Source organism: Camponotus vicinus, unplaced genomic scaffold (assembly GCF_025532165.1).
Source record: "Camponotus vicinus isolate PSW18456_S1 unplaced genomic scaffold, iyCamVici1.0 SCAF_8, whole genome shotgun sequence".
Lineage (NCBI taxonomy): Eukaryota > Metazoa > Arthropoda > Insecta > Hymenoptera > Formicidae > Camponotus > Camponotus vicinus.
The window spans coordinates 11,625,349-11,642,777 of NW_028141980.1; the positions used below are offsets into that span (position 1 = coordinate 11,625,349).

The 17,429-nt window shown below is 33.6% G+C and overlaps 2 protein-coding genes across 2 annotated transcripts in view; one reads left to right on the top strand and one right to left on the bottom strand.

Moving 5' to 3' along the window:
- The window catches only part of LOC145975685 (uncharacterized), a 95,378-nt gene that overhangs the window by 29,290 nt on the left and 48,659 nt on the right, over positions 1-17,429 (bottom strand). The gene's annotated exons all lie outside the window — the stretch shown is intronic.
- The window catches only part of LOC145975681 (UDP-glycosyltransferase UGT5-like), a 40,966-nt gene that overhangs the window by 9,860 nt on the left and 13,677 nt on the right, over positions 1-17,429 (top strand). Inside the window, exon 2 of the mRNA XM_083106336.1 lies at positions 2,012-2,231. Within this exon, the coding sequence (XP_082962462.1) occupies positions 2,012-2,231 (220 nt within the window). The remainder of the gene's footprint in view (positions 1-2,011; positions 2,232-17,429) is intronic.

The window sequence follows — 17,429 nt, forward strand, 5'->3', positions numbered from 1 at the left end:
CGTCATACGGTTGCGGATACATCCATTCGCGTGCAACCTGGCGCACGGAGATGCACGATGGATTTTATATCGCGCGTGATTTACCACGCGATGGGGATAGAGGAAATCTCGGAGCGCGAATCTTACACGGGGAGAGTTCTCTCTCTCTCTCTCTCTCTCTCTCTCTCTCTCTCTCTCTCTTTCTCCATCTTCTCTTCGATTTTTCGTTACCGGCATATTTCACACGCGCGCGTCGCTGGCAAAAATTCAGGCCAGACCGATAGATATCCCTTGTCACGTGTGCCGGGAGAGATGATACGGATGCATCGAGAGCGATGCGAAACCTCGAGATGAGGCGCATCTTTCTCCTCGACATGGTGCGTGAAAATATATTTGTACGCGATATGCGGATGTGTAATGTAAATCCTCACAAATATTCGTGTAGTCCCCTTCCATGGACCCGTGTTATGGCAGGCGTTGGTTGGCGGTAATGGAATTTGACATTAGGATCGACGCGGCCGCTGTACGAGAAGGGGAAATATAGGCAGCTATATAAACGAAAAAGAGAAAGAAGAAAGAAAAAGAAAGAGAGAGAGAGAGAGAGAGAGAGAGAGAGAGAGAGAGAATGAGACTTTTATCACGAAAATTCCAACCGCGAGTATTCAACATTGTAAATGTGAGATAACATCGCACATGCGTGTATTTATGTAGAAAGAGAAGAAAAGGGAGAAAGAGAGAGAAGATAATAAAAATAAAATATAAAAGAGATATAATATCTGTGTACACGTGAAATTACTTTAGAATTATTAAATGTTAAAAAAATTAATTTAATCTTTAATTAATTACTAGTAGTGTATTTGCATTTATAGATTTTAATAATACTTTCTTTTCCTTTTATACAAAAAGAAATTTTGAGATAGCAGGAGTAATAAATAATTACCGTAAAAATCTTAGAATTAGATATTAATGAACATTAATTCTTTGACAATGAGCTTAACGGAAAGCATTGTCTCTTTGTCCGTTAATTATGCACAGTTATATTAGCATTTATTGTAAATGTAATTTTAGTGGACACACAAAATACAATAGTGTACAAGAATTATATTTTGGCAAATATTTAAATATGACATGTAAATTACGAAAATTTGTATTTCAATTTTTAATCATCATATTATTCTTGCATATTTTCAATTTTTCTTTTATATCCTCCAGGTACAATCTTTTTTGATATCAGAATGGCAATAACTGCAAATTTCTCTCTTGAGCGTTTCATATTTTCTACGAGAGATATAATTATCGCGAAGAAATATTCCTGCTTTGGAAGGAATATCCTCAACATCTCTAATGCTTGAATCACAATTATTATCGACGCAATACACAATTGTTAGTGGATTAAACTCGTAATTTGCGTCACAATCAATTACGAATTACCGAGTTGCACCTGCAATTCGTCTGTTAATCGCATTGTTAATTATAGATTTTTCGTTATAAGTGCACGCGCGCGATGACAAATGCATGCGTAATTAATCAATTAAGGGCTGTCGCGCGAATGGAAGATTACGTGCTCTTGGCAATTCCATTTAGGGTCAGAGTCATTTGTAACGGTCCGTTACGTGCGTTACGCGCGGCTCTCTGTAATCCTGACATTTTTAGTGCAAATTGCGATTTGAATATTTTGCACTCGCCATTGGCTTTGTAAATTGAACCGTTGTTTACTATGTCGTTGAAAAAGCTATTACACAGCCCGCTAAAATACCAATAGTATCGCTATTAAATTAAAACAACGCTTAAATTGATCAAAGGCAATAAACAAGATTAATTATTTTCATTTTTTTCATTCACTCTAACCTTTTATATTTTTTGGATGTTTTTTTTTTTTAATCAAAATTTGTCTTCTTTTCTTCTCTGAGGTTTTTCTCCAACTGATCTATTTAGAATATCTCTCTTTCGTAATATCTTAATTTGTTCGTTATAATTAATAATTGAGAGATTTTAATATTAATGTATAATTATTGTCTTATTGTATTTCCAGATCATCCAAATATCAAGTGTTACCTAGGTCACGGCGGACTTCTTGGAGTCTCGGAGGCTGTCTACGTAGGATTGCCGATGATTTTGATACCGATGTTTGGCGATCAGTTCCACAATTCGGCTGCAGTGAAGAACAGAGGTGCCGGGATAGTGCTCTCATTTTATGATTTGAGCGAACAATCATTGAGACATGCTTTGGACGCTTGTTTTAATGATACCAGGTACGTTGTTCTGTTCAGTTTTTTTTTCAATCGTAAAATGAGAAATGTTGTTAGTTTTTTGTCTCATATAAACGTACATAGATATATGTATGTCAGAGAAAAAGAGGCTAATAAAACAAATTTCCTTTAAAAAAAAAATGTTTATATATAATATATATAAACATTTTTTTATATACAATATATATAATATATATAAAATATGTTTATATTTAATATATATATTCTATTACATTTTGGCAAGATATAAATTCGCGAAAATCTCGATCTATTTCGCGATAAATCTTCTTACGGTCGACAAAACCGAGGATAAAACCGTCGCAAAATTAACAATTTAAATTCGCGATTATTATTTTATTCGGAGCATATTCAAGATTAACTCCTTCGCTAGACATATCCAATGAACGCGGACTTTCTAAAATTTTGTCGACGTATTTCCGACGCAAGGTTACTTATTACAGCTAATTCCCATGCCACTGATATCGATTACATTAAAATTTCTCACGCGTGAGATGTCGTGGCGGAACGGAAAAGGATCGCACTGAAAAAAAAAGGAGAATCGTATAATCTGTGCGGATATTCGCTCCGTTGAATATCTCACGAACCGTCCGGATATACCGGATATCCGGCAAGTGCATCGTCGTTGCGCGCAGCCGAGGCGCCTCGTTAATCCGTAGCGCGGCTCACTGGCGTTTCAACCCCCTTCTCTATTCTCTTTTCTCGTTCATTTCTCTTTTTCTCTCTCCCTCTCTCTCTCTTCGGGTTTTCAATCCTCTTCATTGGCATCCCTTTCTTTTTATGTGACGCTGTATCCCGCTGTCTCGTTCGTTCTCCAAGAAGATAGACAGCGTTGGGAGGAGCAAAAGGGAGAAAAGTGAACGAAGGGCACGGTGTATCCAGCACTCTTGGCGTAGCCCTCCGGCAGGCAATTTTTTTTCCTCTCTTTCGGCACACCGTCACTCCAGTTCTCGTTGCAAATTCGAGGCACGAATCGCGGAAAGAGCGAACGTGTTCCCCGGATGGTTCTCCGGTCTACTGTTCGTCCTCCCCCTTAATTCTTTTCTTCTTCGTCGATCAACGAACAAGCGAGTGAGCGAACACAGCTACCTCACGCTCGCTCGCGCGCGCGCGCGCATCCGCCGTGGGAAATCGCATGGGAAATTTCGCGAGCATTAAATGTTTCACGGGGGCACCGAATCAACGGCGCGCCGTCGATGATGACGACGAGGCGAGACCGAAATGAAATTTTACATTATTCAACGCTGCCTCCCCAACTCATCCTCTTTCTCTCGTGCCCATCTCGCTCTAGCCAAGTACGGTCAACTTGTTAACCGCACGCGCCCTCGTTACCGAACCAGCCGCGAACTATAACCACTATAACCACTCTCCATAGTATACTCAAGGGTGTCGAATGCGAAAGATCGGTGAACGGAGGGTAACGGGAAGATGTCCCGTGGGGTAAAACGAGGGACGCTATATTTATTTGATAACTTATTTGATAATGGATACTTTGTTTATTCGACGTAACTAACTTCTTAAGAATTTTATATAACGATGGCAATTTTCTATCTTGTAGAAGGTCCAGACGAAAGGACCCCGCACATTTTATATGAAAAAAGTGGCTTCGGTTAAATTGGCTGAAATTGAAATATGTTGTAGTTTAGATGGTGCTGATCAAAAGTTTCCTCGGGTAAAAGGTCCGAAAGTCAAAAATATAAAAGATACGATGATTTGAAGTGGATGGTATTAAAGTTTAAAAAATATCTGTTTTTGAATACATAAGTTAGATTAATATATAAATGTTTGAAAAAAAATACATATATAATGTGTGCCACTTCTACATCTTTTACTTTTGACTTTTGGGCTTTTCGCCCCAGGAAACTTTCGATCAGCACCACTTAAACTAGACATATTTCAATTTCAGCTAATTTGACCGCAGCCACTTTTTTCATATAAAATGTGCGGGGTCCTTTGATTGACAATTGGATTATCATTCTAAAAGGATAAAGAATAAATGTTTATGAGTTAAATGCACATTAAACATGAAGAAATTAAATGGTTTGATTATTTTTGATATTCTAATTATTTTAATTTTTTTATTTTAATTTTTTTGAGATTATATTTATTTACTTTGAAAATTTCCAACTTTGTTATAAAAAAAATTAGCATTTTCATTTAATTGCTAGTTTCTTTTAATGAATATATATTTTAATGCAAATTTCGTACGCTATTTTATTTTATTTCCGTATCTTATTTAACATTTTTCAAATTTCAAAACGTAATATCTCGCAAAAAGCAATTTTCAAAGCTAAATATACCGCAATATATAGAAGCAGAACATGTATGCAATTTAAAAACTTGGCATTTGTGATTATACTTTTCTATAAAACTTCTTTCCGTCTGTCTTTGTAATTCTAATAGCGCTGATTTGTGTTATCATAACCTGCGTTTGCAATTATGATAACACAAACATGCGATTTCTGTTTCTTTTCTTTAACACACAATTTGCATTTTATGAAATGTGCCAAAGAATGACAGAGTTACATAATAATTATAAATGCATACGTGGTATTTACAGCAGTTTTAACTCCAGTAGCAAAACAAAATGTTAGATTTCCAAAGAAACTGTATTTTTTCAAAACTGTTGTATTTTTTCTATTTATGTTACATTATTAAAGAAAATATTAAACATGTTTACAAATGATTAATATGTTCAACTTGACATTTTCAATTTAATGAAATCACATTTGAATTATTCATAGGAATCTATTGTTAATTGTAAGAGTGTTAAAGAGAAAGAGAAAAACTGAATCCTAACAAAAACTTAACTCTATTTGTATCGTAGTTGATGAGATAAGGGTCAAAAATCAATACAATCTTGTTACAATTCTCCTTTTGTCTTATTCAGGATTCCCTACTGCATGATTAAGTATTTCTCGATCTGAATATAGATATATTCTACATTGCGTAATAAATATAAATGCCTATTCATTTATCAATTGCAGACTATCAATGGCGTAGACAGTGAAGTGGTTGTAGAAAATTACGAAACTAATCATCGTTGATACCGTCGATTATTATTTACGATGTCCCATAGTTTACCAGTAGCAATCGTTTTTTACGATACTCTTGCGAATTCTCGTCGTGAAATCGTTATGAAATATGGTACGTTTAATTTAGCGAAACGAGGCAGCGCCCGTGTATATCATCATGCAAAAATTCGCGAACCGCTAATTACCCTGGAAATTGCCAACAATCGTGAGTTTATAAGGAAATTACGTTCTTTCATTCTCTTTTACGTAATGCGTTTATGCAGAAATTAATTCCAAGGTACCCCATTTATATTAACGATTATCAAGTAAAATTTAATTATCCACCTTATATATTATCGCAATTAAAAAATGTTCTATCATATATAAATATTAAGATCTCCTCCTGTCATCGTAATTTATGAACGATACGGAATTAATTAAAGCTGTGATGATGAATTTATCAAAGTATCAGTCACAGTTACGTGTGCAAATGTAAAATTCGAGATAACGAATTTGCCATTGCAATGCTAAAACATATCTAATATCACGACAATCGATACGCAAATTCTTTGTGCGCGATACAAACTACGGTGACGCGCGAATAATCCGGTCGAGCGAAATAAAGCCAGCTTAATAAATCAAAGCGGATATGAAATTGTTGCGCTCGGCTGCTCGTTTTCGCATCGTACGACACTCCTTAACGTCGGTGTAATCACGATGTCGTCGGATTTACGAGCTAGCGCGCCTTGGACCTTTAGCTAAGGATTCGCTAAAGTTGGGCGATATATATATATATATATATATATATATATATATATATATATATACACGCGCGCGCGATTCCAGTTTCATTATAATACCATCCGCAGACACGAATTTATCCACTCGGCCTCTAGAAGATGATCCTCTAAGCTATAATCCTTTGTCTTTTGTATTTCTATCTGTTGGGATTATGAATATAGAAGAAAATTATAATAAAATATGTATTTTCTGTAGAGAGATACTGTAATGGAAAAAAAATACGAAGGAGATATACAGGGGGTTTCTTAATAAGTGCGAAAAATTTTAGGAGATAATTCTTTATCGAAAATTAAGGAGGGTTTTAAAAAGTTTTAATAAAAAATTGAACAGGGATTGCTAGTTTCATCCCCTTATAACAATACGGGAGACTGAAAAAAATATTAATAAATAACCTTTTTACTAGTAGAAAATATCCACCTAATTTCATTTCTTTAACTTGTTCCAAATTTGAGAAAAAAATAAAAACTTAATTTTTACCCCCATTTTTGGAGGAGTGTAACTCTACAGGGAGGGACGTAGGAGTATATGTTTATATGAAAAACCCCCCTCTTAATTTTCGACAAAGAATCATCTCCTAAAATTTTTCGCACTTATTAAGAAACACCCTATACAGAATGTTAATTATAAAAATTTTTATTAATTTATTTATCATGGAAGATATCATTTAAACTGATTACGTTGAACGTAGCGTTTTAATGAATATTTAAAATGAGATTTAAGTTTTCATGATTATGTATATTATCTTATCTAAATTTTTTTCTTGCATGTAAATTATTCTTTTAAATCAATTATTGATATGTACAAAAATGATTTAAATTTTTTTGTACTTATCAAGATTAAAATTTGAATTTCCATTTTAATGTCCCGTGGAAGACAGTTTCTAATTTATACAGCGATTCTAACCGGACATGCATTTCAATGTTTCACATGTCGACAATGCGAAAATGATTATTGAAATGGATCAGATGTGCGTCATGCCGTACACACGCTATAGTGAATCCGCATTGTTTTAGAAAATATGATGCAATTATTCGAATGCAATATTATATGAGCGAAGAGAATACCGAATTATCGAACAGTTTGAAAGCGTTAACATCATTTTCGCCAATGATGCCGCTGTCACACGGATCCATAATGTGATAATTATTGTGGTACGCGTTTACGAGTATGGGACATATATTATAGTAAAATTGCGATACAGCTTTTCTACAAACAATCTCTTGTGTTCTCTTTGTCCTCTTCTGTCATTAAAAATGTGTGTGTGTGCATATGCTGCACGGTTTATTTCAATAAATCCTGCATAATTTAATAACGCATATGCGCATATACTTTTGATAGATTCATCAATGAAGTATAATAAATATAGTTTCCTCTAAAATATAAATAAAATAACATTATTTTCATTTGCTTTCTTTTGATGTTTTGCTAATTTTTTAATTAATTAATAAATTTCTATAAATAAATCCTCCTCTTTCATACATATGTAGAGAGATATAGGTTACTTGCATAAAGATGCAATGACGTTGTTATCTTGAAATTGTATTGCGAAATATATTATTAAATAAATACAAGAGATATTGTGGAAAATGTAGGACATTTTGTGAAAAGGTGAGCGTGGTTTTAATGTTATAATTTTGCGTTACAGTGACACTCGTTTTGCATGGCAGTTAAAATAATAGAAAGCTACATGATACAGTCTCGATAATGAAAGGAATTAATTAACGGTGGAACGGTATTCGGCAAAAAGTAAATGTTTGATGGGAGAGCACAATTCGCGGATTGGAATATTTACATTTTCCACCAACTTACAAAATAGTTCGCCAAACCGATGTAATAATGAACGGAGTAAATCGATAGAGCGCGATTTTCCACAATTTGTTTAAATATGCGGGTTATTTGTGGAGGAGGTCAATTAATTGAAGTTGCGAGAGAACTGTTACGCACGTGATTATTCGATCCCTTAGTTGATATGGAGTTTTGGATTTATCGTGAAATGTTTTAGAGGCAGATTTTTTGGAAAATTTAAAATTGATACATTTTTTCATTAAAAAACTTTAATTAAATTCTATCTCTTTCTTTCTTTCCATTTTTTATCGATATTTTATCATTTTTAATGACTTTGTATAATAATAAGAATGTTTTCTTTATATATTCTTTTATTAAATTTCCTTTTGTCACGATTTAATATAATTGAAAAATTATAAGTATCTTTATAATTTTGTTAAAGACAAATTATTTCATAATTTATCGTAAAATTTACGGACAAGATAAAGTATGGAGAGTCTACGAGACTTTATATATCCAAAGTGAAAGTCCGTCGTAATTCAAAGAAGTTGCTCTCGATTTTAGATAAACGAATCACGAGTGCATTATCAGTAGCGTAGAAGTTGGAAAGCATAGCGCAGACTCTTCTCGGGGAAATAAATTAACGATACCGAGTGTGTCCAATTATTTCGTCTCGGCCATTCGCCCAGCCGGAAGAAAGGGTTGTTACGCGACGCCGCATTTTCTCGTTTTCCGCGAAGCGGTTTTTCTTTTTTTTTTTGCTCTCCCCACTCTTTCCCGCCAGCTTCTTGGTCTACCTTTGTCGACCATTACATCTCTTACGAGCGAGCAGGTGCGCCGAAGTACTCGTAGGACCCGCACAGTTCTCGTTTGTGCCTCCAACAGAGAGTTCCCTTTCCTCTCTCCTTCATTCCTCCTTTCTACTCTCTATTTCTCTTTCTTCCTTCCGCAAAGAATAAGAGTCCCTAGCACATTTTGCCTCTCGAATAAATCCGGAAGAGAGCCGTGGGTGAGCAAAGGCGGAAATGTCGGAAGGATAGCGGCAGCGGGAAGAAGGAGGAGATTGGGAGATGCTAGGTCGTTGGAAGTAGAACTCGTCGAGCGAAAGGGTTACTTGCTCGCGAGAAGGAGTAAGAACGAGAACAACAGGGCAATAAAATAGACGAGGTGAGGTCGGTAACGGGGACAGAGAGTGAGAGGGATGACTGCAAAACGAAAGGAGCTGTACGGGAGGAAGAGAAAGAGGGGAGAGACTGGGACGAGGGGTGTCGGGCTAACTCGACAACGAAGCCGTACTATGTTATCCCTCAGCCGTAACCAAAGAAGAAGCACACAGAAAGAGAGAACGGGAGAGAGAGAAAGAGAGTCTGAGGATAGGCAGGAGGGTGGACACGGAAGAAGGGAAAGGGCGAAAGCGGGGAGAGGCTGAAGGTGCCTTACCTCCTTACAAACTGCCGAAACTTTGACTACCGCCGCCCTTACGTGCCAGCTTGCTCCTAAGTACATACTATTCCCATGGCTTGCGGTGTGCGTACGTGTGTACGTGTGTTTCTGTATGTGCGTGCGCATTAAGTTAGGTAGAGCAAGATGTATATGCGCGAACGTGTGTGTATATGTGTGCGCGCGCACGCGCCACCCGGTACAGTGCGCTTAAGTAACGCCTGCGAGTTATCGCGCGAGCTTTACCCTTGTGAATGGGGGTAGTTTGGAGTCGAATTTGATTATGGGTCCAAAGTACTTTCGTACTTCGTGAGAGGAAGTAGTGAGGCAAAGAGAAAGAGAAAGAGAGAGAGAGAGAGAGTGAGAGTGATGTTAAGGGACTAGTCTCGTATCTCGCGATACACATATTCAACCCCTCATACGTTATGGTTGCGTGGGGTTAGTCTAGTTGGGTCGCCATCGTGTCGAAACTCGTTCTTTCCGATGGAATCATAAGTTAACCGAAAAACTTAGAAAAGAAAAGTCTGTTGCGATTTTACGTCTGTCCTATCTTTCTTTTCACAAAATTGAATAAAATAGTTGTGCTGATTATGTTCGGAATATTGATCCTATTTTAGCAGAGTTAGGTCAAATTTGAAATTCAAATAAGAATCGACGGTAAAGTTCAGGAAAATCGGTCTGCGATTGTTTGGAAATTTAGTAGATCTGAAATATATATGTGTGTGTGTGTGAGGAAAAGTCCAAGAAAAATTTTTACCGACTTTAACCTGGCTTCGACCATTCATTAATTTCATGTATAAGCTTTTCTTCGATAGAGTTTCTCAGTGCAATTTCCGAAGAATTCTCGGCAAGTTTGACGCTAGTTTGTCTTAATCTACTTGCAATCTTCTTTTTAGTATTTTAAGCTTGTTTTTAAAAGATATAAAGACTTGTCATCTTTGCAAGAAACATCGCTTATGAATTTATGTATTATGATAATTTTAGGACATCCTAATTTTAAAATTAAAATACTTTGGTGAAATTTGCAATGTGCTATAACATTTAGTATAACAATTGCTTTCACTTCTATGGCATATAATAATTATTTTGAAATTCTTGTTGATATAAAATAATCAAAAGAATTTTTGTCAAGAAAATAACATGTTTATCTTTTTCATAATTTTCATAATTTTGATAATACAAAATAAAAATATCTCGCATATTTGCTTAAGATTGCTTTTCTTGAAAAAATTAAGAAACTAAGAATATTTCACAAGCAAAATGATAATTTCGTAAATCTTTTTGATAAATACAACATTACATTATTGTGGCAAAACATATCACTATCGCTGTACTACTACAGACCGTAGCCCAAGTTGGCTTATAAGCACAATCACACGCAGTGATCTTCGGGGATTGAACAGCCACTTCGCGTCCCCTGCATTTGCAGAGGAGTGAGACGCAAAGGGCAAAGGAGAAGTCGAAGTTACATGGCGCTGGCACGGGTCATGGCTCTTTCGAGAAGTCGTAAGCCGTACTCGGGAGCGTATTACTGTAATACGGTCTTAAGATCTTGCTGATTATATTTATCACTTGTGAAAACGCGTGGATACGTCGTTACCTCCAGGAGTAACGTTGTACTCCGATAACTGCTTTTTGATCAAGATTCTCGCGGACACTGCGCGGAAAATATCTTGAAAAAATAGTGATAATATTTGTGTGGAATTAGTCTACGATTAGTCTTTCTAAATATAAGTGCGATATTCAACATAATTAATTTATTTAATAAATTTTGGATTAATACACTTCTGGATATTTTGAATATTTTTAGATAAAATTAAACATCGCATTTGTTTATTGTAACATTTTTGAAATGTTTGCGCGTGAAATATTTTAAATTTTAATAAACTTTAAATTTTGTCGGCATTTTTCAATATAACTAATTTAAAACTAGAAATGTTTTTTTAGGAAAAAAATAGATGAATAGAAATATGGAAAAAACGGAAAATATTCACTATTGTTTGAGATATATAAATCTGCGCGCGATACAACTCACTTGTTTACGCGCATAATGCAATTCTGAATGTAAAAATATGCGCGTTAAAATCCAGCTTATCTAGTTATTTCCAAGAATATTGAATCAGACATATTGACAGCTACCTGATAATGAAGTATTAAACATCAATCTTAAAAATTGCAATAAAATGTCAATATCCATGTATAAATTAATGCACTATCTTATCACACTGATATTATAGGATTAATGTGATTCATTCTTTATCTAAACTACGTCACATTGATGTTGTATCGATGTCTCAATATTATGAAAGTAATGCTTTTTTTGATAATTATATATCATATATTATATTGTACATTATATATTATATATAATTATATTATTATATATTATATATAATTATATTATTATATATATTATATATAATTATTTTTTTATATTATTATTATTATTTATAATTATTTTTTTATATTATTATATAATATATATAATTATATATTACATATTATTGCCCTAGAATTTTATTCAAGGGATATCCATAAGGATTGATTAAAAAGATTTCGACGAAATGTGCAATCACACCGATATCCAGTACTATATCCAGTACTTCGATAGTATCGAAAGAAAATGTGCTTACTTGTCGAGCCGGAGAGGCAACGCTCATAAATCAACATCGAGCGGCAATTAAGGCGGCGCGAAACGAGAGAAAAAGCGAGGACGAGAGCGGCGCTTTCGAGTCGCTCGACAATTTTACATTACTCATGCATGTAACGTTGTTGCGTTCGACAATTGGGGTGGCTCACGCGATGTTAAAACGACTGCGTGAATGTCAGTAGCGCTACTGAGGGACAGAGAGAAAGAGAGAGACAGAGAAAGAAGAGAGATACCGCCCGGTTTCGTCGTATTCATTATTTTACGTAATGACCGGGACTGATAATTTTTCGCTCACGTGTCTGGATCGCCATCGTGATCCTCCCTTGATAGTATAATCCTTTTTTTTTATATAACATTATTCTGTAATAAAGTCGAGATAATGTGTTCCCAGACAAATGTCAGAGAAAGAAATGTCGCGTGTTGATAAGCGATGACCAGCGTTACAAGAACGTGGCTTACACATACATTCATATTATATGTGTAATCTTTTGATCACATAATACATTCAGTAATAATATACACATTATTATCTCTCTCATTAAAATATATTACTGCAAACTGTTAATATTACTGCAGATTATATGAGATTATGCAAAGTCAGTCGGTTTAACTGCCAATGCTAAATGTCTGGTCATTAAGGATTGCTTCACTAATTTTCATATGTTTCCAATAATCGGGCTATATTGCAAATTCATTAAAGAATTTATCATTAAAATTGTACGATTTAATATACACTATTATCCTATTGACAGCATATGTAATAGCGTATATTTGCATCTGTCAAATATAGTTATTTATCTTGATAAAGCTTAATGCGTATTTATTGTCTAATCGCCTAATTAATTCATTTTATTTCGGCCTGACAATAAAAAGATATAGGCAAAAAAATTTCTCAGAACCATCGTGATTGTAAGAATTCGAATGAAATCGATTAAACGATGATTGCAGACACGTTAGCCGATAATTTCGCGTTACTAATGCCATCAACGCACCGCTCGTTCATTTTCCTCCATTATTTCACGTGATATGTTTATTTTTGCCTGTCCCTGCCAGCCGATTTGTATTCATGTCTGTTTCGCGAATTTGTTGGAATATCGAATACCCACTTGATCGCGCGTATATCCGTAATTATATCGGTCGTCTAGTTGTGACAACGAAGGGGAAACATTGGCAATGCGCGACGCTGCGTTGTTTAAATAATTTTATATTACCAGTACATACACGTTATTTCCGATGTACAACTCCCGGTGCGATTGCGGAATATCCTGGACGGTAGACACCTGCGTCTCGTGTATCTTGTTATTTAATCCTAAATGTATTTCGCATTATCGTTGAGTTAGATGTTGTTTAATCGCCTGACACTAAATCTAGCGAACTTAAAATAAATTTATTTTTTATTTTAAATTGGAAGATATAAAAACTAGATATGAACTTAAGTTGATTAAAAACATGAAACAAACAGAATAAGTATTAAAAGAGAACAAGTGTTTGCGTATTGATTTTTCTACTATAAAGTTGCGAAAATATTGCACATATTTATACAGCATTTCTTCGTTCGAATGAGATTATTTTAATGAAAGAAGTGTTTTTATATAATAATATTTTTTAAATATCCTGTATGATGTATTATATTTAGATTTTTTTATTTAAATCAATTTATTAGATTTTTTATTTAAATCAATTTATTAGATGATTCTACTGTGCTAAAAACTGCAACATGATTTTTACAGATGTAACACGTGTTAGAAATTTGTATTCAAAATATTTTTCTTCTTCTTGAACACGATTGCGAATTATGTACATGCATTGCGTTCGTGTTCGTGATCATCCGAGTCTCGATAATTAATTTTTTCTTTCGCAAGATCACAACAATGATATCGATATATAAAGAGAGAGAAAGAGAAAGGAGGACAGTGTCGTTTCATATGTAAAATATTTCGCGGTGAAAATTTCACGTCATACACGGAACATCAAGAATCTTCTCCTGTGATGCCCACCGTACATGGAATCAGTAATTTTTTTCTGTTTTTCTTTTTGGAATACCATAGAAATTTTATATTCGACAAATAATATCCTATATCGAACCACCACGGTGCACGCAATACTGCCGGAACGCGCGTTTAGAGAATCGCGACAAATTCGTGACACGCATCAAAATTCATTCGTTTCATCGCTGTCTATCTCAAATTTTTTCTTTTATTTTTACCATGAAATCTGACCTTGTTTGAACAATAATGTTTTATATATATTATATATTCCATATTCAAAATGTATCTAATTAAAACAAATTTCTTATTATATTCTTTATCCCACCATTAATAATATAATTTTTATAAGCGCGAATCACGTAAAATTTCTCAAAAATTTATAAAAATTTCGAGAGTAAGACCAATAATTGTGCGGCTTTCCGATTTATAATCAATCATATATTTAACGTCAATAATCTCATAGAATTTGCCGACGAAAACGCGTCGCAAACTTTGCGGTATACGAGAGATAGATAAATAGATGAATATAGATAGATGGATAGATAGGTAGATAGATAGATAGATAGATAGATAGAGAGAGAGAAAGAGAAAAAGGGGGGACGTATCCCCCCTCGCAAATAATAGCACACCCGCGGTTGTTTAGCGGACATTGTGTGGCGTAATTGCTTGATCGAAATGATTTCGCGCGGTCCTGACGAAATTCCATATGCTGCTACGGCCGTAATTCGGTAACCCCGTTATTACCGTGCCGAACACGGGTTCCGAACAAGCTGCACATCGCCGAACATCCCTCTCTCTCCCTCCTCCTCCCTGTCTCTCTCTCTCTCTCTCACTCTGGGATTGTACTGGTGATTTTATGTCGAACGAGCATGTTCGCGTGAGTTACATCCAGCAGCGTTTTAACTGATTTACGGGCTCTCAGAACATGTTGTGTTAAAATATGAATCTTCAATGTGCATTAATCAACATAAACATTAAATTCATTAAATTAGCATGCGTCCTCTTTGCAAAATATCATTTCTGACATTAATATTATTATTATTAAAATACGTCATTTTCAATTAAGCATTCTCGTATAAAAGATCTACTCAAACATAGATGCGATGTAAAGAAGATTGCAAAATTCATTGAATTGTTAAAGTAGATGAAGACAAGTACATATGCAACTCACACACATATGTTCTTTTAAAGAAAATTATTCAATGGGATCTTTTACAATTACGAGTTATAAAGCGTGCTTTCATAGGCGTGGGTAATAAAATTAGTGGTTACATTGAACACGTTCGATATAACGCCTAATTCGATCTGCTCTCAAATACGTTCACCGCATTCGCGTGGGCGGCTTCAAAGGGCATTCATTTTCCCTTTGTACTTTCAGGGCTTGCTTTCTTCCTTTATTTCGATGATAAGATCATGCGAGTTTTATCTTCGAAAGATATTCATCTTTTTTTTTCCCTCTTTTTTCGTCTCTGTTGAAAGATTGTGCGGATTTCATCTTCTAAAGGCATATTCATTTCCGACCTGTATCGAGACTTGCGTTCTTTATCCTTTGCTCTTTGCCACATTTTTGATAAAAGATTGCGCGGGTTTGATCCGTGAATCACTAGTGAAGGCGGATGTTAACTCTTTTGAGAAGCTAAAAAATCGCGTTTCTTTAACTCGATTTATTATAAAAATGTAATAAATGTTTTTTAAGATATATTTGTAAGCTGCTGCATAATGCAAAATAAAGAAATATTTTTATAATTATTTTATAGAGAAATTTGTGCTTATATCATATCATTCAAAATATTTTACTTTATATATCAAGATTAAATTAATTTCTGTTATAAATTTTTTTATGATATAAATGTTATGTATAATGAAAATAGTACAATTTATATATAACATAAGCAAAGTCTCTCTTAAATCGTATTTATCGGTTTACAAAATCATAATTATCTTTTTTAAAAATAGTAAATTTTTAAACGGAAATAAAAAAATACAGATAAGAAAAAAAAAGAATACTAATACATATTTATATATATTAAAAATAAAAAAATAAAAAACTTCCAACATATAATAATTAAGAAATAACATATTTTAGAAATAACATATTAATATTAAATTTAATATCTCAAAAATTAAATATAAAATTAAATATATTTATTAAATCACATTTTATTAATAATAAATAAGGAAGAAAGTGTTCAACATAAATAATAATTAATATATTTATATATGTATGTATATAACAATTGAAACAATAATAAATTTTTGCTTATATATTTTTGATGGTCTTTCAATTTTCATGAACCAATAATTTGTAGTGGTTCCATTTAAAAACACAGCAGTTTATTTATAAATATCGATTTAACGACTTTTAGAAATGCAATATACACATAAAATGAATATAAACTATTCTACAATAAATCTACTTTTCAAAAAATACAAAAATACAAAATAAAACTGCATTGTCAAATTATTATCAAACAAACTGATCAAGTTACATCAATTGTATTTTTAAATGTTTGTAACATGTACAAAATAGAATGAAATTTGAGAATTTTTTATTTATATTTCTTATTATGCATTTATGTCATATTTTTATCACTAGATGTGTATCGTTTATATTTATTTATTCTTATTTTTATTTATTCTTATTATTCTATATATTTATTCTTATTATGCTTATTATTCATTTATTTCATATTTCTATCATTAGATGTATCGTTTATATTCATTAATTATAAAGAAATGGATGAAGTACGATTTAGAAGATATAAGCAACTCTCCCTCATACATGTAAAATGAGATTGAGAAGCTTAAATTTCGTTAGTTTCTATATAGATTCGCTTCTGGATTATTATACCGGATGTATGTATGCACGCCAAGCGAAGAGAACTGCGAACTGCGAGAGATTAGCGTCGTTTTACTTGCGGATTTATCCATTCGATTACGTGCGAGAGCGAAACCACGCTATCTGCCTCGGCATCGAAATGGCGTACGTCCGCGTGATTACTGCGCTACGAGTAGATTAATACGAGAAATAGGGAGATGCGACCTGCGCGATAACTAGTGCATAATATGTGGAAAAATATTGTAAATCGAATTTTGCAATTTTATTACGAAATATTAGCATTACAATAAATACGATTATTTGAGAAATGTCCGAATTATTTGAGATTTTATTTATTATAAATGTAGATTATTAATTTAGAAATGTACATTTTCAAATTATTAAATATTGGTGTTCTTTATACATAATAGTACATATTAAAATGTCACTTTTCATTTCTCAATATCGCGTCATTTTTATATTCAAAATCTAATTTGAAAACAGAACAAGATGATAACAAAGATATATTAAGAAAACTACTAAAAATTAATTATATAAAAATTATATTAGATACTTATGATTGCATTTTAATTTATATTGTGAATCATAGAGGTCATTATAGAGGAGTTATCTTCGTATACTTATGATATCGCATTAACGCAGCTCTGCTCCGATAATATTGATTTA